Below are 19258 nucleotides of genomic sequence, written 5' to 3' on the forward strand. Positions count from 1 at the left end.
TTCAGAAAAATGCCATGTAGGAGGTAGAGTTTATACTGAACTGTGAAGAAATCTAGGGATTACAAGGGTGGAGGGAAGGGAGAGACTATTCCCGGGATGGGAACAGGATTAGCATGTTCTGAGAAGAGCAAGGAAGCCAGTTTAGTTGAATCTCTTTAAAGCAAGGAGTCCCAACTTTCCTGTATCATGGAACTCTTTGGAGCAAAGTTTAAGGATACCTTTGTTGAATGTTAAATGCATGAAATAAAATGTATAGAACTTGAAAGGAAACCAATTACATTGAAATATATTTGTCAAATTATTGAAAAAAATTGGTGGACTCCAGGTTAAGAAATCCTGTCTGTAGCATCAGAATGTTGAGTTTACAAAACACACCTGGTAAAATACTTGTTAAATTAAAAAACAGTTAAGAATATGAAGGATACATTCAAAGGAAGAAGTCTGGGAATATAATTTGATTTTAAATTTTAATATATTAAAAACCACCAATATATTCTTTTTAAGAATTCTTCTAGCTTTGAACTTAAGAAATGCGACTTAAAAATTAATGGGAAAGCAAAGCCTTGGTATCCTCCTTCCCCACCCCTTATTTCTAACCCATTCTATCCTTCGGTTGTTTTTAGCTTCCACCACATATATCCCTGGAATTCAAAGGTACTGTGGAACAAGAACAGAAGCAGCAGTGGTCTGCTTTCCTTGTTTTAACCATCTAGGACTGCTTGTCTCCCCAAGTTGACTCCAACCTCCTGAATTCTTCCTGAATTCATTCCAAAAAGGTGCTGAGTCTGTGATCTCTAGCCAGCTTAAAGCCTGGGTGTCTCCTGGCTTTGAACTTTCCCGTTGGTGTTAATAACTGTATTTCCTAATGTCACCATGGTGATTGTCGTAAAACAATGTGCTCATTGTGGAAAGGTACGTCAAGAGTTGAAGCTTATGAATTATCACTTATCCTAAGGGAAAATTAGTGCTTCTAAGAGGAATTCATCTAGTTCTTTTAACTGTTCTTCATCTTGGACTATACTGGCTTTTAGAAAATAAACTATTGGAGGACATATCATTAATGGATACCCTTTCACTTTACTCTTTCTAGAATGACTAAAAAAACCCATGGCCCTTGAAACCTAATAAATAATAATGCATCTGCATACTACTTTAATGTTTGCAAAGCACTTCAAGAACACTATCTTATGTGAGTACTATAGAGATTTTTATTAGGCAGCTAGGTGGTGCAGTTGAAAGTGAGACTCAGAGTCAAGAAGTTGAATTTGAATGCTTGAATCTCTCAGATGCTTATTGGCTATGTGACCCTGCACTAAGGGCACTTAACTTCTGTCTACTTCAGTTTTCTTATCTGTAAAATGAGAATAATAATAATAATAATAATAATAATAATATAATAATAATAATAATGACTCCTCCTGGTCTTATGAGGTTAGAATGAGTTAATATTTGTAAAATGCTTTGCAAACCTTAAGTTGTCATAAATAAATGCTAGCTATTACTTTTATTAGCTATTATCCACATTTTACTGCTAAGGAAACAGAGTCTCAGAGATCAAATGACTTTCCTAGGATCACATAGCTAAGATGTGTCAGAGGCAGAATTTAAATCCAGGTTTTCCTGATTCCAACTTGAGTATGTTCTATCCAGTAGTTTTTTTTGCCTCTCAATAAACAATAATGAAATTCCAATGACACATTCCATCTCCCCAGTTCTCCCTGTTTGTAAAATGGGATGTAATCCCTCACTTATAAATTATATGTATTAACACAAAACATCTTTGAGAGCTTTGCTTCATATTTGATTATTTTAAATGAGAGTTTTAAAAGTGCTCACTGCAATGGGAGATTGTATTCCAGCTAAATCAGAGATGGTTTGGAACTGATCCATGGAATGGAAAGCTAAAGCAAGGACATATAAATTAGTGATATTGTAAAATTCTTCTCTTTAAAATATTGTTAGCTTTATGTAAAGTTCATGAGAATAGATCTCCATTATCCCATTCCCTAGAAAATTCCCTTTTTAAAGCAACTTTTTCATGGGTTTTAATTAGAGAATGGATTATTAAGCATTTATATATCTTGAGTTGACAGGGACTTTAGAGGTTAGGTCAATCTTCACATTTTGTTGGGGATGTTCACTTATGTGGAAAATGAAGTGCAAAGTGATTAAGTCACTTTTGCAAGATCCATAGGTAGTAAGTGATAGAGCTAGAACTGGAATCTGGATTTTGAATTAAAACCCATTGCTCTTAAGGTGTACTACATTATTTAAAGCTAAGTCTTACCTTTAAAAAAGCTAAGTATTGCCTTAAAACATGCCTACTCTGACTACAGAAGCAACCTTCTGTCCATTGTTCTTTGTTATCATTGATTCCTTGGATAACTTTGGTATGCCCTTTATTTTCATTCAATGCGAAGAGAAAGCTATATTATAATAATTTGATGCCATTGTTCAATGACTATAGTCAAGGATAAATTCATTTGAGAAGCCAAGTGAGTAGAACCAGTCTTGTCCATTGGCGAGTGTCCTTCCAAAATTTTTTTTTTGCTATGAAAATAGTGCTATTTTAGATTTTCTTAACCAAGTGGAACAATAATCAAATTTATTTCTTGCAAGTAACAGGAAGAACAGGGTTTTAATAGAATGATCTAATATATACAATGTTGTACACTATGACAGAGATTGTGTGTATGTGCCAAATTAAGATGTTTAAATCATTTTGTATCTATATCCCATATGGCCAAATTGCTCTGTAACTCAGTAAGTGTTATAAAGGAGAGGAAGGAGGATTCTAGAGAAGGAAATAAAAGAGGAATCTCTTCACATATATTTTTCTATTGACTAGCAGTTAGGATTGGAGTTTCAAAAGATTCTTGTATTTTAGGCACCAAACCTGACCTGCAAAGCAAGATGTCACGAAATTTGGAACTGAAAAATATATTAGACATCATCTAATGGGACCCTCTCATTTTCCTGATGAGAAAATTGAGGTCCATTTGTTAAATGGGGATATTAACTCCTATTTGTTTTCTTTAAAGAAGAAATACAGTGTAGTGGAAACAACACTGGACTTGGATTCTTAAAGATCTGGATTCAAATTCTGTATCACATACTTCTGAAATTTGACTCTAGGTCAGTCATTTAACCTCTTTGGGTTTCAGTTTTCTCATTTGGAAGATGAGGAAGTTGCACTCAGTGAACTCAAAGATCTCTTCCAGTTCTAAATTCGGATTTTATTTTCCCCATGGGGAAGGGGAATAATTGAGGTGCTTATTTGGAGAGGGCAAGGGCTAGAATGGGTAGAAAGGGGTAGAATAAAGCTGATCATTCTCTGATGGTGAAGAGGAGGGGGGGATATGGACATTGGATATATTATGGATAGATCACTGTTGCCACCTTCCTTGGGGTTGGGAAGGGAATTGAAGGAGATGATTTGAAGGTTGAAGATGATCAATATGATTGGATGCCATCCTTAAAGGTTGGGTGGGTGGCTATTGAAAGAACACTATACTTGTTTTAGTTTTAAGAGCAATACAATTTTTCTAAGACAGTATTACCTGTAGATCTTACTTTGGGGAGGAGTTAAATTCTTTCTGATGGGATCCTGTCAAACTAAAGGAATAATATCCTAAAATATGTTTAGTACTTCTCACCGAAACCATTTACTAACGTCCATTTGTATATTCAGCTTTCTTCTTTGTTCTTTAGGCAGGATAGCTCTTTTTTCCTAATTTCATACTTATATTCCACTATAAGTCCCTAATCTCTTTTCCCTTTTCTGAATTACTGTGTTCTAAGCTTTAGTTTTGAAACTGGCGCTATACCATGTGAAAGGGAAGTGGGAAACAACAGAGCACATCCAGGTTTGAGAAAGTGAATGATTAAGTTTAAAAAAAAGTTAAAAGAGAGACCTATTTTTTTTAGTGGATGAACTATTTCACTTAAGGAAAAAAAAAACATTGGGAAAAGAAAAGGTCTCCCTCCCACCCCCCCTTCAAACAAGGGTGAATGAAATAACCTTTAGCTAGCAGCTGAAATCCATGAGGCTTGGGCCAAAAACAACAGGAGCAAAGCTGAGTCCCTTAAAGTGGGACAGCTGAAACTGTCACTAGTTTTGAACAAGACAAAACAATAACAAAACTCCACCAAAGCAAAACAAAACAACCTGAATTCCAAAGAGCATTTCTGAAGAAAGGCAAATGACCAATGTATGCAGCAATAACCATTACCCACTTATATGTTAGCTCGGTCTGTGGATTCCTGTTGCTTTAATATTATTTAGACTATTGATTTCAATTCATGAAATACTTTCATGGTTGGTTTGGATTATTATAACCACTTAATGAAAATCCTAATTTTGAACTAGCTCAAGAACCTGAATATCTATATGGAAATTCAGAGAGTAAAAGAAAATTTTTTTCACCTAATGAGGGACTTAGCATTAATGTTTTTTAAAAAATGTTCATTTTTGACAACTAATTTCAATGTACTAAAATATTAAAGTATTTAGAGTATTAATTCTCATACCTCTCCACTCCAATACACTTCTTTGTTAAATAGTAGACTGTAGCTAATGATAAATGATTCCTCCACATTTTCCTAAAGTTGGTTCGGAATGTAAAGTTTAATAAAACTAAGTTAAGTTGGCACACTTATAAGACTCATACTTCTTGTGATGAACCTTCCTTAAGAAAAACCTTTAAAATGCAAACTAATTTCTTTCCTGATAATAATGAAAACATTTTTCCAAAATCCATTGCGTGTACTACATTCCTTTATTCGAATTCTTATCCAGCTTGCAGCCACTACTGAAAACTGATAGCTTTGAATTAACTTGATATATTTAAAAAAAAAAACCAACAAAACTTTCCTTTTTCTTGCTTAATGCCAAGTTTAAGGCTGGTAAAATTGGTGTGAAATCCATGAGGTTTCTCCAAAGTCTATTGTACCATAAAAGAAAAAAGTTACAGATCTCCTGTATATTTTTCTGTCATTTAAAATTAAAACAAACGTTTTTACTCCCCGCCTTATGTACTCCCCCCAGCCCAATATCCCTTCCCCACCCCATTCCCTTATTGTCTAAAGAAATTTCCTAATTAAGGGATGACCCACTGTCCTTCAAACATAATTTAGGAAGAGAATAGGTGTTTTTTTTTAAACCTGGAAGAAGAAAAATAATAGCTAAGCAACCTGCCTTAAAAATATTTACTTAAAGGCACAATGTCAGCATGAGGAAAAAAGTCTTTGCCCTGTGCCTGTGGCTCCCGGAGCCCCGAGTAGCAGCAGTTGACAGAGCCCGACAGAGCCCCTAACTGTTAGTTACATGTGACAGTTCTGCTCATTTACTTCCACCAGCTCGGCACTTAGGGCAAGCCATGACTGTTCTGTTTTTCCCCTAAGCAACCACCGTAATGACTTATAACTGTGAGCACTTACTGTGATGGCTTGGAGTCTCTCCTTCACTAGTTCAGACTCTTCCATTCTAGAGATCGAGGTTGGGGAAACCTTAAATGTGAAGCTACCATAAAGTAAGAAGCCCCCTCTTCCTCTTCTACTTCTTCTTTTCTCCTCCTCCTCCTCCTTCTCGTCTGATGGGGTGTGGTGGCGGTGGCAGTAGGGGGGCGGGGGAGGGTGACAGAAAATAAGCTGTAATGGATCTCCTCTTAATTCCACAGCAAGAGAAAAAGGGCAAAAATCCGGAGTTGTCGGGAGCGTCTCTGAACAGAAGAACAGAGCAGGCCAGACACACACATGGAATGAGGGTGTGCTGGGGAGGCAGACGCACGGGGTGCTGGGCACGAGCTGACTGACAAGTTTGAACGGCAGAACACAAGCCCTTTTCCTTCAGGGAGCTGCCAGCCCTTTGTTGTAATGTGCACAGTGAGAGAGGCACTTTTCTGATTAACTATTCCTTACCCAACTACTGATTCCTCCCCTCCCCCCGGAATGGCACAACCAAAATTGCTTTGGCTTTTTCTCTCCCACAGACCCCAATGGGTGCTTTCCTTGTATTTGTGCAGTTAGCAGAAGCCTGCCCTTTCTCCCCTAAATTGCCATCGAATGAGGTAGGATGGCCGGGGGGATAGAGTGCTGATCCCCGAGCAAAAAGAGGTGAGTTCTAATCCTCTCTCAGACACTATCTGTGTGATCCTTGGTAAAGACATTTAACCTCTCTAGGACTCAAGTTTCCTCATCTATAAAATGGGAATGCTATTAATGGCATGTGAGTTGCTCCCTCATGCAGCAAGCATGCTGGTCTGAGGAGGACTTTGAATCTGATCATTGCTCCACATTGCCTCAGTGAGCGGGAGATTTAGGGCTAGGACAGATTTCAGAAGAGTCCAAACCCCTGTCTCACCCACTCCTTAATTTACAGAGGAGAAAACCAGGGATCAAGAAAGTTAAGTGATTCGGTCAGGATTGTGTGGCTGTTAGCATCATTTAACAGCATTTTCTGTTAACAGAAAATTTTATTACTATAGTCATTTTGAAGTAGTTTTGTTGTTCTTTGTTTTTCTTTTGCTTTTAGATGCTGGGTATAACTTGGGTCTAAGTCACAGAAAAGTCAGAAGGTTAAGACACACTATTCTGGAATTGGCTTCTCATCAATGCTCAGTGTGGGTTGAACCTCCAGAACCAACACCCATTATTTCTTGGATTTTACAGTGTAGGTCTATCCTGAAACTACCTCAAGAAGAGCACTTTCAGCTGTAGGACTGGTTTCTATTTTCACCTCTTCAGTCATGCATGACGAAAGGATGAGCCTCCAGAAGAGGGATGAGAAAGTTTACAGCTGGCTCCATCAGAAATTTCATATAGATGCTCACCCTTTCTCTCCAAGGTAAACAAAAAATAATAGTAATAAAGTAGGTGTGCTGAAACTCTCTTGGGTTAAAGTAGAGCCTGAGAACTTTCAAGTAGGCTTATATCTGTTTTCATTTTCGTACCACCTCCTTAATTATTTTTAGGTGAAGTAAACTCTAATTATCTACCTCATCATTATATGTTTGGTTCAATGATACCTAGGTTTAATTTACAAGGTGAAAATGACAACAATCCTTGTCATTCAAGTCAAATCAAAAAGTATTTATTAAGTTCTTCCTAAGTCCCAGTCACTTTGCTAAGGTTATTTGTTTCATTCAAATTATTTGCTTCCCTTTGCATTGGATGGAGGTGAAATGGTTCTGAAATGACAAGCAGGATTTAGGTTATTTGTGCTCAGATATCACAAAGGAGGGAATTCTGGGCAAGCTAATCAGCAGTGTTAGCTTTAGTTTGATTACTATTGGGATGTACCTTTACTTTTGAAAAACTTCTCTGCAAAAATGTTGAAGTTCTTCACCTCTCAATCTTGGCTCAGATAAAATATTAGAGGCTTGCTACTGACAATGTCTGACTCAGATTTAAATAATTACTGCCAGGAACAGATGGGCTGATGCCCAGTGATTGGGCTGGATCTTTTCCTAGGGAAAAAAGTTACTTTTCAAATCTGGTCTCTCCTCTTAGAAACTACCTAAAGTCTTATAACATAGGCAGAAGACAGAGTTGATATATAAAGGTTAGAGAATCAAAAAGTGCAGCAGATTTGGAACAATGGCTAATGTAGAACCTTGTGTGAGGGAAATAGAATATGGAAGAGAGGAATTACCGTGAATGGGGGAATTAATAGTAAAGAAGGAAATAAATATTTATTAAGTATCTACTATATGTCAAGTATTTTATAAATATTCTCAATAGGCCCTAACAATTACCCTGAGATGTGGGTATTGATGATGAGGAGGAATATGAAAATTATTTGCAAAGTGCTTTACAAATATTAACTCATTTGATCCTTAAACCCTGGGAGGTAGGTGCTACTGTGAGAGGCTAAGCTACTTGTCCAGAGTCACATAACTCTTAAGAGTATGAGGTTGTTTTTGCATTCAGATCTTCCTGACTTTATTTATCTGGTGCTAGCTAGTAGGTTGCCCTTCCCTCCATGTTTTTAATTGAAATTGTATGATCCTTTGTTGTAAAGGGAATTCTTATTTAAGTATGAGCTGGACTAAATGACTGCTTTTGTCATGAGTTGCAGATATGAAAGGTCACACAAACATTTTTTCACATGTGGATCCTTTCCCCTTTTTTTTATGATCTCTTTGGGATATAGGCCCAGTAGAGAAACAGCTGGATCAAAGGATATACATAGTTTGATAGCCCTTTGGGTACAGTTCCATATTGCTCTCCAGAATAGTTGGATCAAGAATGTAAGTTTCTTAAGAACAAGATTAGTTTCTCCTCTTTGTCTCTGTATTTAAGAACTTAATAAATGCTTTTGGATTGATTACCCTGTTCATACCACATTTATTAATTCATTCAACAAATATTAAGTACCTACTATTAGCACTGTATTAACCCCAGACTACCTAGATCTGTCTTTATTCTGTTTATTATGACTTTCTTACTGAATGTCCAAAGTTGAATTTGCTTTTAGTTTTTAAAGTTGATTTTGCAGCTATAGGTGCACTAGTGCCAGAACAATCTAGTGAGAGCTCATTGCTAAATTTCAGTGTGAGCATCTATTCCTTAGGTATCAATAAAAGCTACAATTTAGAACTTAGTTTATTACTTGGTTAATTGTCTAGATTTAAAAAAAAGTGATGGAGAAATGATGATTGTGCAGATTAAATTTAAAAGTATGTCATATATACATTCCCTTCTTACCCCTGAGATGTTGTTAAATATTTACAATTCCCTAAACTCTCAGGTTGTTTTCATACAAACTCTTACTAAATGTATGTTCCCAGTTTTGTACTTAGGGAACTGATTTTTAAAAACTGAAGGTAAGACTTTTCATTTACTTTTATTAAATTATTTTTTATCCTACTTAGCTTAATGAACATCTGTGAGGATCTTTTTGAATCCTGTGTCTCTGTACTAGAAATCCTTCTAACTTTATATCACCTGCAAATTTAATCAGCACATGCCTTTGTTTATCAAATGAGATAACATATTTAAAGCTTTTTGAAAATTTAAAGTTCTATATAAATGTTAGTTACTACTTACAGTGATTTAAAAAAAAAAAGTGAAACAGAACAGGATTAGGCATAGATGCCTGCAGCATTTCACTAAAACTTCCTTCCAAATTGATATTAAGTCATTAATGGCTACTCTTTAAGTCCAACCTCTTGAGGAGTTTCACCTAATTATATTATCATTTAGACTATACTTCTGAATCCTTTTCATAAGAATAAAAAAATTTGTGAATTGTTATTCCTTTTACTTTTCTTTTGCTAATCTATAATATTAGCATACTTGTAGTTAAACTTTGTAGTATCCTCTCGACCAACTTTTTGAGTATATAAAATGTAAATCAGCTTCAAATCTGTTCTATTCATGGAAACATATTTTATAGAATTTATTAATAATGGCTTACGACTACAAACAGGTTTTTTCTATTTATTTTAATATTATAATTTTCCACTACAAAAGGGTTTCATAACATTTTAGAGGTAAAATTTATCTTGGAAATTATTCTAACCTTGTCATGAGTTAGATGAGGAAACTGAGGCCCATAGATAAATTATTTCCTCAAAGTAAAGAGCTCCTTATTAATGAATAATGGAGTAGACTTTAGTTCTTAAAATGTCCATTCCAATTATTTTATACTGTATTGTTCCTCCCACCCAAATAATTTTATTGGTATTCTTTTTATTTTTTAAAGATCAGCTTCATTTTCAAATTATCTCCCATGTCCTTCCCAATGAGCCATTCCATATAACAAAGATTAAAAAGAAAAAAAATTTCTACAAACCATCAAATCAGTATATGTATTAACCCATGTCTCTGGCCTCCTGCTTTTACAAAGAGAGAAGGGAAGTATGTTTTCTTAACTCTTTTCTGTAATGATCACAATTATGCAATGATCCATTTTATTTAATTTTTTTCCCTCTACATTTACATCATTATAGTCATCATACCTCACAAATTTTCATGATGCAAATGATGGTTTGGTAGAAGGAAGTGTAAATATATATATATATAAATATATATATATATATATATATTATATATGTTTTTTCTTTTACTTTCTTTTTTTTTTTTTTTGACTAGAATCCAATAACATATACTCTAAAACTCAATGGAATTTATCCTTGAGTTAATATTATTCCATAGACTAAAGATTACTAGTAAATCTGCAATTTCCTTAGATGCACTTCAGTATACTCATCTAAAATACTCTGTTAATGTTTTCTCTCAAGTACTTAAAGGATGTGTATAATCTTGGTGTGGATATATCCTTCACTAATGCAAAAAGAAAACCTTTCTATGGATTTATTAGGCAGTTTTTGAGTGTTGTTGTGGCCAAAAAAATCCATCTTTTTGTGGCCCTAATATTGAGGAACTGTTTTGACTTGCATTACCTACCTTGCACTTGGTTTTGAAGAGAATATTTAGACTATCTTAATGTGTGTTGTAAGTTATAACTTAAATCAAATACATTACAACATGCATTTAAGATAATATACAAGTACTCTTTTTGGTGAAAGCTAGGAATAAAAGTCATGATAGGTATTTGAGCTCATATGGGAAAGTGAGGTCCAAGGAAGCTAAATTACTTGCCCAGGATCACAAAAGTGTGGTAAATGGTAAATATCTAGAAAATAGAGATAGAGGAAAAAGAAATCACAATTTCATGAGTTAGGAATATAAAAGATAGAAAAAAAATCTTGCATATTCAGAAATTGTACCATGTTCTCTCTGTGGTGGAAGTGTCTATCGATAGTGAAATTTAATATTATCTATTTATTTTTCAATAGTTTTTTACTTTTCCAAATACATGTAAAGATAGTTTCAACATTAATTTCTGCAAGACTTTGTGTTCTAAATTCTTCACTTTTCCTTTCTTACCTCCCTCCTCTCCAAGGAAAAAAGCAATTTGATATAGGTTTAATATGTATACATTACTTATTCATAAATAAAGCTTCTCACTAAAGTCTGCCCCAATAAATAAATAAAACTCACTGTGCTCCAAATAAAACTCATTTGAGGACTTACGGATATGTGGCTTTGTAGAGTAGAGGTGAGTGGGTACTTTAAGACTATACCAGTTAAATGCAAGTTCTGGCAGGCCCAACCAAGCTGAGAAGGCCATGAGTAGAGGTCTCTTGTCTGCCTGTGGATTTGAGGGTCAGCCCATCTAAGTTGGGACAGCTCATTGCTAGGTTGAGGCAAAGTAGAATAAGTTGTTGAGGGGTTCACAGTCTGTATTGTTGGAAGAATCCTTCATATTGACTAAATCATAGACCTTTGACATGTCAAAATACTAATTTATAATGTTCAGATTGTAGCTTACAGCTTTTTTTGATCATGGAAAGAGCACAGGTTCTGGGGTCAGAGAATGTAAGTTGAGTTTCTATCTCTGACATTGGTTAAATCACTTAACTTCTTTGGACCTCAGTTTCTCAATATGTAAAATGAAGTGGATTCCAAAGGGATTCCAGGATCTCTTCTGGCTCTACATTTATGAATATTGTAGTGATCCATTTGCCTAAATGTCTGTATTTAAAGGGTTTAGCCAAATATTCTATGCTAATGATAGTTTAAGAATAGTAGTAAATATGGTGTGTTAGGTAAGTATAAGCTTAGGATCAGAACTGCCTGAGGTCAAATCCTCTCCCTGACACGACTCTGGCCTAGTTAATTCTCACTATGGGTCAGAGTTTTCTTTTCTTCTTCTTCTTCTTTTTTTTTATTAAAGCTTTTTATTTACAAAGCATATGCATGGGTAATTTTTCAACACTGACACTTGCAAAACCTTCTGTTCCAAATTTCCCCTTCCTTCCCCCATCCCCTCCTCTAGCTGGCAGGTAGTCCAATACATGTTAAATATGTTAAATATGTTAAATCCAATATATGTATCCATATTTATAGTCATTTTGTTGCACAAGAAAAATCGGATCAAGAAGGAAAAAAAAGTCTGAGAAAGAAACAAAATGCAAGCAAACAATTACAGAGAGAGTGAGAATGCTATGTTGTGTTCCACATTCAGTTCCCATGGTCTTTTCTCTGGATGAAGATGACTTTCTTCTTCATTGAACAATTGGTACCGTTTTGAATCATCTCATTGTATTTTTTCACCTGAGGCAATTGGGGTTAAGTGACTTGCCCAGGGTCACACAACCAGGAAGAGTTGAAATTTGAACTCAGGTTCTCCTGACTTCAGGACTGGTGCTCTATCCACTGCACCACCTAGCTGCCTGAATCATCTCATTATAGAAAAGAATCATGTCCATCAGAACTGATCATTGTATAGTGTTGTTGCTGTGTACAATGATCTTCTAGTTCTGCTCATTTCACTTAGCATCAATTCATGTAAGTTAGAAGAGTTTTCTTAATTGCAAGTCTAGCACAGATGAAAACACAGATCTGAACTCCAAACTCCAAACTTAAAACAAGCAAACAAAAAAATAATTTCAATATAAAGTTGAAAATAGTTTGTAATTACTTTCCTTGGGACCTTATGCAAAGTTGCCTTTCCTATTAGAATGTTGTAAGATCTCCAAATAACAATGAAAAGACAGTCTACAGGTCTGCCAATACCAAGAAGTATTGTAATATGGTATAATAAGAGTACTGGTCTCAAAGTTGGATATGTCTTGAATTCAAATTCTACTTTTGATATTTGCTATCTGTGTGAATCGGGACAAGTTCTAGTCTCTCTTGAACTTCATTTTCCTCATCTATCTATCTCCCAAGACTCTTGTGAGATCAAATGAGATAATGGCAAAAAGGGACTTTTGTTAATTTTCTTTTGCTTTTTTCAGTATATGTTGTCAACTACATGTAGGCTTTCTTCTTCTTCTTCTTTTTTTTTTTTTTTTGTTAAGATCTAAACTTTCTCAGATTGTGTTTACAAGATGCCCAAGCAACTGGTCATTTCAAATAACTTGCCAGTTTAGTAAGGGAAAATATCAAATCAATCATACAACTCCACCTACTGACTTCCTTGGCTTCCTTAAAGTCTAGGCTCAACTCCCATTTTTTACTGGAAGCCTTTCCCAACTCCTTTTAATTCTAGTGCATTCCTTTTGTTGATTAGTTTTTAATTTATCCTTTATATAGGTTGTTTGCACATTTTTGCATATTTTCTCCCTTATTAGAATTCTTTTTGTATCTCCAGTGCTTAGCACAGTGCCTGGTACATATTAAGGGCGTGATAAATATTTCTTGATTTATTGATTATGTATGACACACACACAGGCAGAATTATATGAATCTTTCATTTTTCAACTTGTTTTTTTTTTTTTAAGTCTTAAAGAGGTTTAATAGAAATAGATACAAGTAACCAGTATCCAAAAATTATAAAACACATTTCACACACAGAAAGAATGAGGAAAAAATTTTGATGTGAACTAATCAACATTATTGATCAGAATTTTTTTTGAGTCTTTCCCTTTGTTATTGAATTTTACCTTTGTCAACTCGGTATTAATCTTAAATGGAAAAAGCAGTATTTTATGGAAGAGTCTAGGATGTGCATAAATCAGAAATTATGAATTAATGGAAAATAAGACTTATTGAATTTTTATTCCTAAGTTCCAAGTAATGATTGGCATTTTGAGTACATACTTGAGGGAATGGGGGAGGGGGGAGGGAGTAGCTGCTGGGTAAATAATGTCTTCTCTTAAAACAATTTCTACAATATGCAATTCTTTCTTATTTGTATTAGGGAAAAAATTAAAACAGCACAGAGAGAAAAAACAAGAAACTTCTTTAGAACCAGCAGGTACATGTTTCCACTCAACATTCATGCCTTGAGTCATAGAATCCAACTTGGCAAAATGATCTTTGTGGACAACATCTTTATTTTTGCTTGTTTTCCAGTCATTTGCTTTCCATGTGTCAATCCACTCGGTCATACCTTTGGTGACAAGTTGGTTATCTGTGCATACAGTGATTCTGTTCTTATTTTGAGCCTTTGCTTGCTCAATCACTTTTGTAGCTGCTTCTAAAGATGCACTTTGGTTTGTCTGTCGTCCAGAATATGTACTACTTGTGTTTAATTTATGGTTTGGTCCCCAGTAGGTACCAATACCTCCTTGTGCTCCTTCTCTTCCATTATTTTTGCAGGCACCTTTTACATACACAGTGTTAGGATCTGATCCTTGGTATGATTGTCCATACTGGCTTCCAGAGTTTCCACTTTGATAGTCATAGTAATAGCTGTTTGGAGTGTAATTCCAACTCATCTTCAGTCTCTAGAAAGGTTTGATAGGAAAAGAAAGTAACTGACCTTCAGAGAATGGAAACAGTTTTAAAAGCCCATTTTTCAACTTGTACTACTATAGTGCAAGCATCCCCTCAGATATCAATAATAGCTACAAATTAGAGCTTGGTTTATTGCTTGGTTGATTCCAGGGGTCCTCAAACTTTTTAAATAGGGGGTCAGTTCTCTGTCCCTCAGACTGTTGGATGGCCAGACTATAGTAAAAACAAAAACTTTGTTTTGTGGGCCTTTAAATAAAGAAACTTCATAGCCCTGGATGAGGGGGATAATCGTCCTCAGCTGCTGCATCTGGCCCACGGTGGTAGTTTGAGGACCCTGGGACTTTTAAAAAATGATGGAGAAATGGTGATTGTGCAGATTGAACTTAAATGTATGTCATATATACATTCCCTTCTTCCTCCTGGAGCAGTTTGTTAAATATTTACAATTACCTAAATTCTCAGGCTATTTTCATTCAAACTCTTTTTTATAAAAAAATTTTTTATTAATGTTTTTTATTTTCAAAACATATGCATGGATAATTTTTCAACATTGGTCCTTGCAAAAACCTTGTTTTCCAAATTTTTTCCTCCTTCCCCTCATCCCCTTCTCTAGATAGCAAGTAATCCTATGTATGTTAAACATGTTAAAATATATGTTAAATCCAATATATGTGTACATATTTATACAGTTATCTTGCTGTACAAGAAAAATCGGATCAAAAAGGGAAAAAATAAGAAAAATCAAAATGCAAGCAAACAACAACAAAAAGAGTGAAAATGTTATGTTGTGAATGACACTCAGTTCCCATGGTCTTCTCTCTGGGTGTAGATGGTTCTCTTCATCACAAGATCATTGGAACTGGCCTCAATCCTCTCATTATTGAAAAGAGCCACATCTATTAGAATTGATCATCGTATAATCTTGTGGCTATGTATTATAATCTCCTGGTTCTGCTCATTTCACTTAACATCAGTTCATATAAATCTCTCCAGACCTCTCTAAAATCATCCTGCTGGTCATTTCTTACCGAACAATAATATTCCATAACATTCATATACCACAATTTATTCAGCCATTCTCCAATTGGTGGGCATCCATTCAGTTTCCAGTTTCTTGCCACTACAAAGAGGGCTGCCACAAACATTTTTGCACATATGGGTCCCTTTCCCTTCTTTAAGATCTCTTTGGGATATAAATTCAGTAGAAACACTGCTCATCTAAACTCTTTCTAGATGAAATTGTAGACTAGTCACAATTTTTTTTTGGCATAGGGGGCTTCTTGTGTGAAAGCTCCTTCATCCCCAAATTGTTTTAATATTGTATTTTCCCCAGTTACATGTACAAAGAATTTTTAATATTCATTTTTAAAACTTTGAGTTTCAAATTCTCTCCCCTCTTCTCTCTCTCCCTTTATCCCCAAGTGAGAAGGCAAGCAATTCAATATGGATTATACACGTATGGTTTTGCAAAATACTTTGATAATATTCATGTTGTGAAAGAAAACAGACAAAAAAAAAAGGAAAGAAAAAAGAAAAAAACTAAAAAAAAAAAGAACATTTTAAAAAAGTATGGGAAGCTCCTTCTACTAATGCAGATTGTCAATTGGTTTGTAACTTAGTCTTTTTTTTTTAAATTTTTATTTAATGATTACTTTATATTGACAACATTATCCCTTGCACTCGTTTCTTTTCCGATTTTTTCCCCGTCCCTCCCTCCACCCCCTCCCCTAGATGGCAAGCAGTCCTTTATATGTTGGATATGTTGCAGTATATCCTAGATACAATATATGTTTGCAGAACCGAACAGTTCTCTTGTTGCATAGGGAGAATTGGATTCAGAAGGTATAAATAACCCGGGAAGAAAAACAAAAATGCAGATAGTTCACATTCGTTTCCCAGTGTTCTTTCTTTGGGTGTAGCTGCTTTTGTCCGTCATTTATCAATTGAAACTCAGTTAGGTCTCTTTGTCAAAGAAATCCCCTTCCATCAAAATATGTCCTCATACAATATCGTTGTCGAAGTGTATAATGATCTCCTGGTTCTGCTCATTTCACTTAGCATCAGTTCATCTTCTTTAGTATTTCTTTGGGATATAAGCCCAATAGAAACACTGCTGGATCAAAGGGTATGCACAATTTGATAATTTTTTGGGCATAATTGTAACTTAATCTTAAAGGAGTTCTGAGGGGTTAAACTACTTGCTCAAGTTCATACAGCCAATAAATGGCACACAACCTTATGCAGGCAAACTCACTGACTCATTAACACAACATAAAAGGTGATATAGTTTGGAGTGGAAATCAGAAATACTTGAGTTCAAATCTCTGATCAACTGGCTCTATGACTTTTGGCAAATTACTTCATCTCTGAATGCCCCAGCCAGTTCTCTAAGACCATGTTATAAAATAGGTGCTCATCTGAAACTCTGGGGAATTTCATCACTAAACCAATGAAATCACAGGTCTAAACTAAAAGGAAAAGAAAACAAATGCAAAGCTTTTATCATGATGGAATGCTTCCTGGGTGTGGATTCCTTTCATTCATTTCCTTCTCAAATCCACATAGTTAAGGTAATTTAGGGGCTGCTGCTGTAAAAAATGAATGAACACTTATGTGACCACTATCATTAAAGGATTAGTCTTGTGTTAAAATTGGGGTAGAAATGAAAGTTGTTTGAGTCTACTGATTAAATTTTTTTTCACAGTATTGAGCCTTCCAGGAGTCCCATTTAGCACAGTAGATTTCCTAACTCAAGGAATTTCTCATGTTTTCCAAATCTGCCATTTTGAGAACTTCTTTACAGCTAGATGTAATCAGAAGAGGATGGGCTGGACCATTGGGCTTGTCTGGCTTGGGAAAGTGCTTGTTTTGAATCATATCCATTTTGTCCTTATTTTCCCCTTGTTATTAGCAGTGGAATGAACTCACCCTTCCCCTAATATTGTTTCGAGGCTGGTATAATTCTCAAAAATCCTTCCCTATTGTAATATAATCACTTTATGCTTTCATTTTTTCCCCAGTAAGTCCAATGAAGTGTTAAAGCATTTTGACCAGGAATTTTCTCTGGAATCAAAGGAATTTTGAAAGATATCCACTTTATTCTGTGTATCAAATACTGTGAACTGCTCTGGCTGTTTAAGTTATCAAAATAGTGTACTTTGTGTACTCAGCTGCTTTCTGAATTTGAAAAACGTGGACTATATCTTCAAAAGAGTTTTTTTTTTCTTCCAAATACTAGTTATTCTTAAGATCAACTGACTTCCACAACATAAGGTTTGAGCATTTGGCTGTTTCCTCCCTAGTCCCCTCCCCCCCTTCCCACATCACCCAGACTTACACAAAGAAATATTGGGTGGAACCCAATCTGTTTGGAGGAACAGTCTGGAAATTTTTTCCATTTCCTTTCATTCTTCTTCCTCTAAAGGCTTCAATCTTAGTTGTGTGTGTGTGTGTGTGTGTGTGTGTGTGTGTGTGTGTGTATTTGAAAAAGGCTATATTGTGCTCTTAAATGCTGTTGGAGTGGTTATAATTAGTCATTAAGAAGCCAGCTTTCTTACTCTCTAATTTTGCTGGAGATTGAGATTTATATCTAGGCTTTCCTTCTCCTATAGTAGAGTTCTACTAAGATTGGATCATGAAAGATGAATGCTCTTTGGATCCTTAAGAAAAGGGGACAGAAATAGATTGGTTAACAGAAACAGTTTGGAATGGAAAGTGTCAACAGTGAGATGATGTGTGACAACCATTGCTAATAGAAACTTAAGCCTTGTGAATGTTAAAACCATCTCCTCTGGTTGCTGGGTCAGTTTGAACAAACCAAATGACCTTCTCCATGAATATGGGGGATGATACCTCCTAGTTAGTTTATGTATATATAATATTAGAATTATCAAAATTGTTTATAACTGGATCAGATGAACCTTTAAAATTATTTTAGGAGATATTAAATGTAATTTCTATTGATGCCATAATGTAATGTGCTCTTTCTAATGTTCTGAAAGGATTTTTAGTTGGCATACTTTAGTTGCATTTAAGTACGACTAATATTTTAAGTACCACGATTTTAGTAAGATGAATAGGTACGGTAATGACACAGATTGCAACTTTTCATGACTGAGTAGATGGTCTTCATGTATTGTTCTAATCAAAAAGTTTATCACTTGGTGGCCAGCTTTTTATGATGAACCTTTTTTTCTTTTCAAACTTAGCTATGCTCATGTTCAGAACTGTCTATCTGTATCTTATTATAATCTATATAAGGTAACTGCCGGATACTTTCCTCTTCCTGTTCAGTATTAAGGACCAGGAACAATCAGTCTCATACTAACTTCAATGGTTATTGATCCTACCCAATAGTTAAAGATCACGCACTAGGGAAACACCAAGTTCTCTTTGACTCTTTGTGAGCTAGTAACCTCTTTCTCCTATGTCTATTCTTTTTATGGGTGACAGTACAAGGAAAATCAGATAGAGGAAAACTATTTTTGCAATATGTACTCGGATAGACATTCCATTAAACTGGTTCATTGATATATATGTCTTGGCCAAATATCACATATGACCAAAGGTCTCTTCTATCTTTAAACCTCATCTAGGAAGAGCAAATTTTTCTTGCTTCTAAAAAGAGATATTTAGAAATCACAATTATCATTTGGCTTTCCAAAAAATTTCTTCATCTAAGCTAGAGATGAATAAGTTACCTGTGAAAAAAAACCCAGTAAATTCCCAGTTATGGGCTGGACAGCTGGCTATTGGAGTGCAAGGGCTAAAAGCCAGAACACATTCAGTGTGATCAAGTCCCAAGACCTAGCTGCCCACAAACAAAAAAGTCCTCTACAAAACAGAAAGGTTCCAGTGAGCACAGCAGGGGAATCCTCCACTTATCAAAAATTTTAAAAAAGATTTCAATTAATTGAAGTTCTGACATAGGCAAACAGCTTTGTCCTCTTTATCCTCCTCCCTCTCCTTTTTTATAAAGTGAATAAATCATTTAGCCCACAAGGGA

The 19258-nt window shown here is 35.2% G+C and overlaps 1 protein-coding gene and 1 long non-coding RNA gene across 4 annotated transcripts in view; one reads left to right on the forward strand and one right to left on the reverse strand.

Moving 5' to 3' along the window:
* Nucleotides 1–5804, reverse strand: part of PALMD (palmdelphin) — an 81950-nt gene extending 76146 nt beyond the window's left edge. For 2 of the 3 annotated variants that reach the window (XR_007953136.1, XM_051993273.1), the window contains exon 1: nucleotides 5440–5804. Coding sequence is in view for 2 of the 3 variants with exons in the window: in XM_051993273.1 (XP_051849233.1) it covers nucleotides 5440–5484 (45 nt within the window). In the remaining variant the exon portion in view is untranslated. The remainder of the gene's footprint in view (nucleotides 1–5439) is intronic. The other variant, XM_051993271.1, reaches the window with a different exon arrangement.
* Nucleotides 5805–5939: 135 nt separating this feature from the next.
* Nucleotides 5940–19258, forward strand: part of LOC127559467 (uncharacterized) — a 33181-nt gene continuing 19862 nt past the window's right edge. Inside the window, exons 1-2 of the long non-coding RNA XR_007953137.1 lie at nucleotides 5940–6114; nucleotides 6670–6844. This is a non-coding gene — a long non-coding RNA (uncharacterized LOC127559467). The remainder of the gene's footprint in view (nucleotides 6115–6669; nucleotides 6845–19258) is intronic.

This window comes from Antechinus flavipes, chromosome 4 (assembly GCF_016432865.1).
Source record: "Antechinus flavipes isolate AdamAnt ecotype Samford, QLD, Australia chromosome 4, AdamAnt_v2, whole genome shotgun sequence".
NCBI classification, from domain to species: Eukaryota; Metazoa; Chordata; class Mammalia; order Dasyuromorphia; family Dasyuridae; genus Antechinus; species Antechinus flavipes.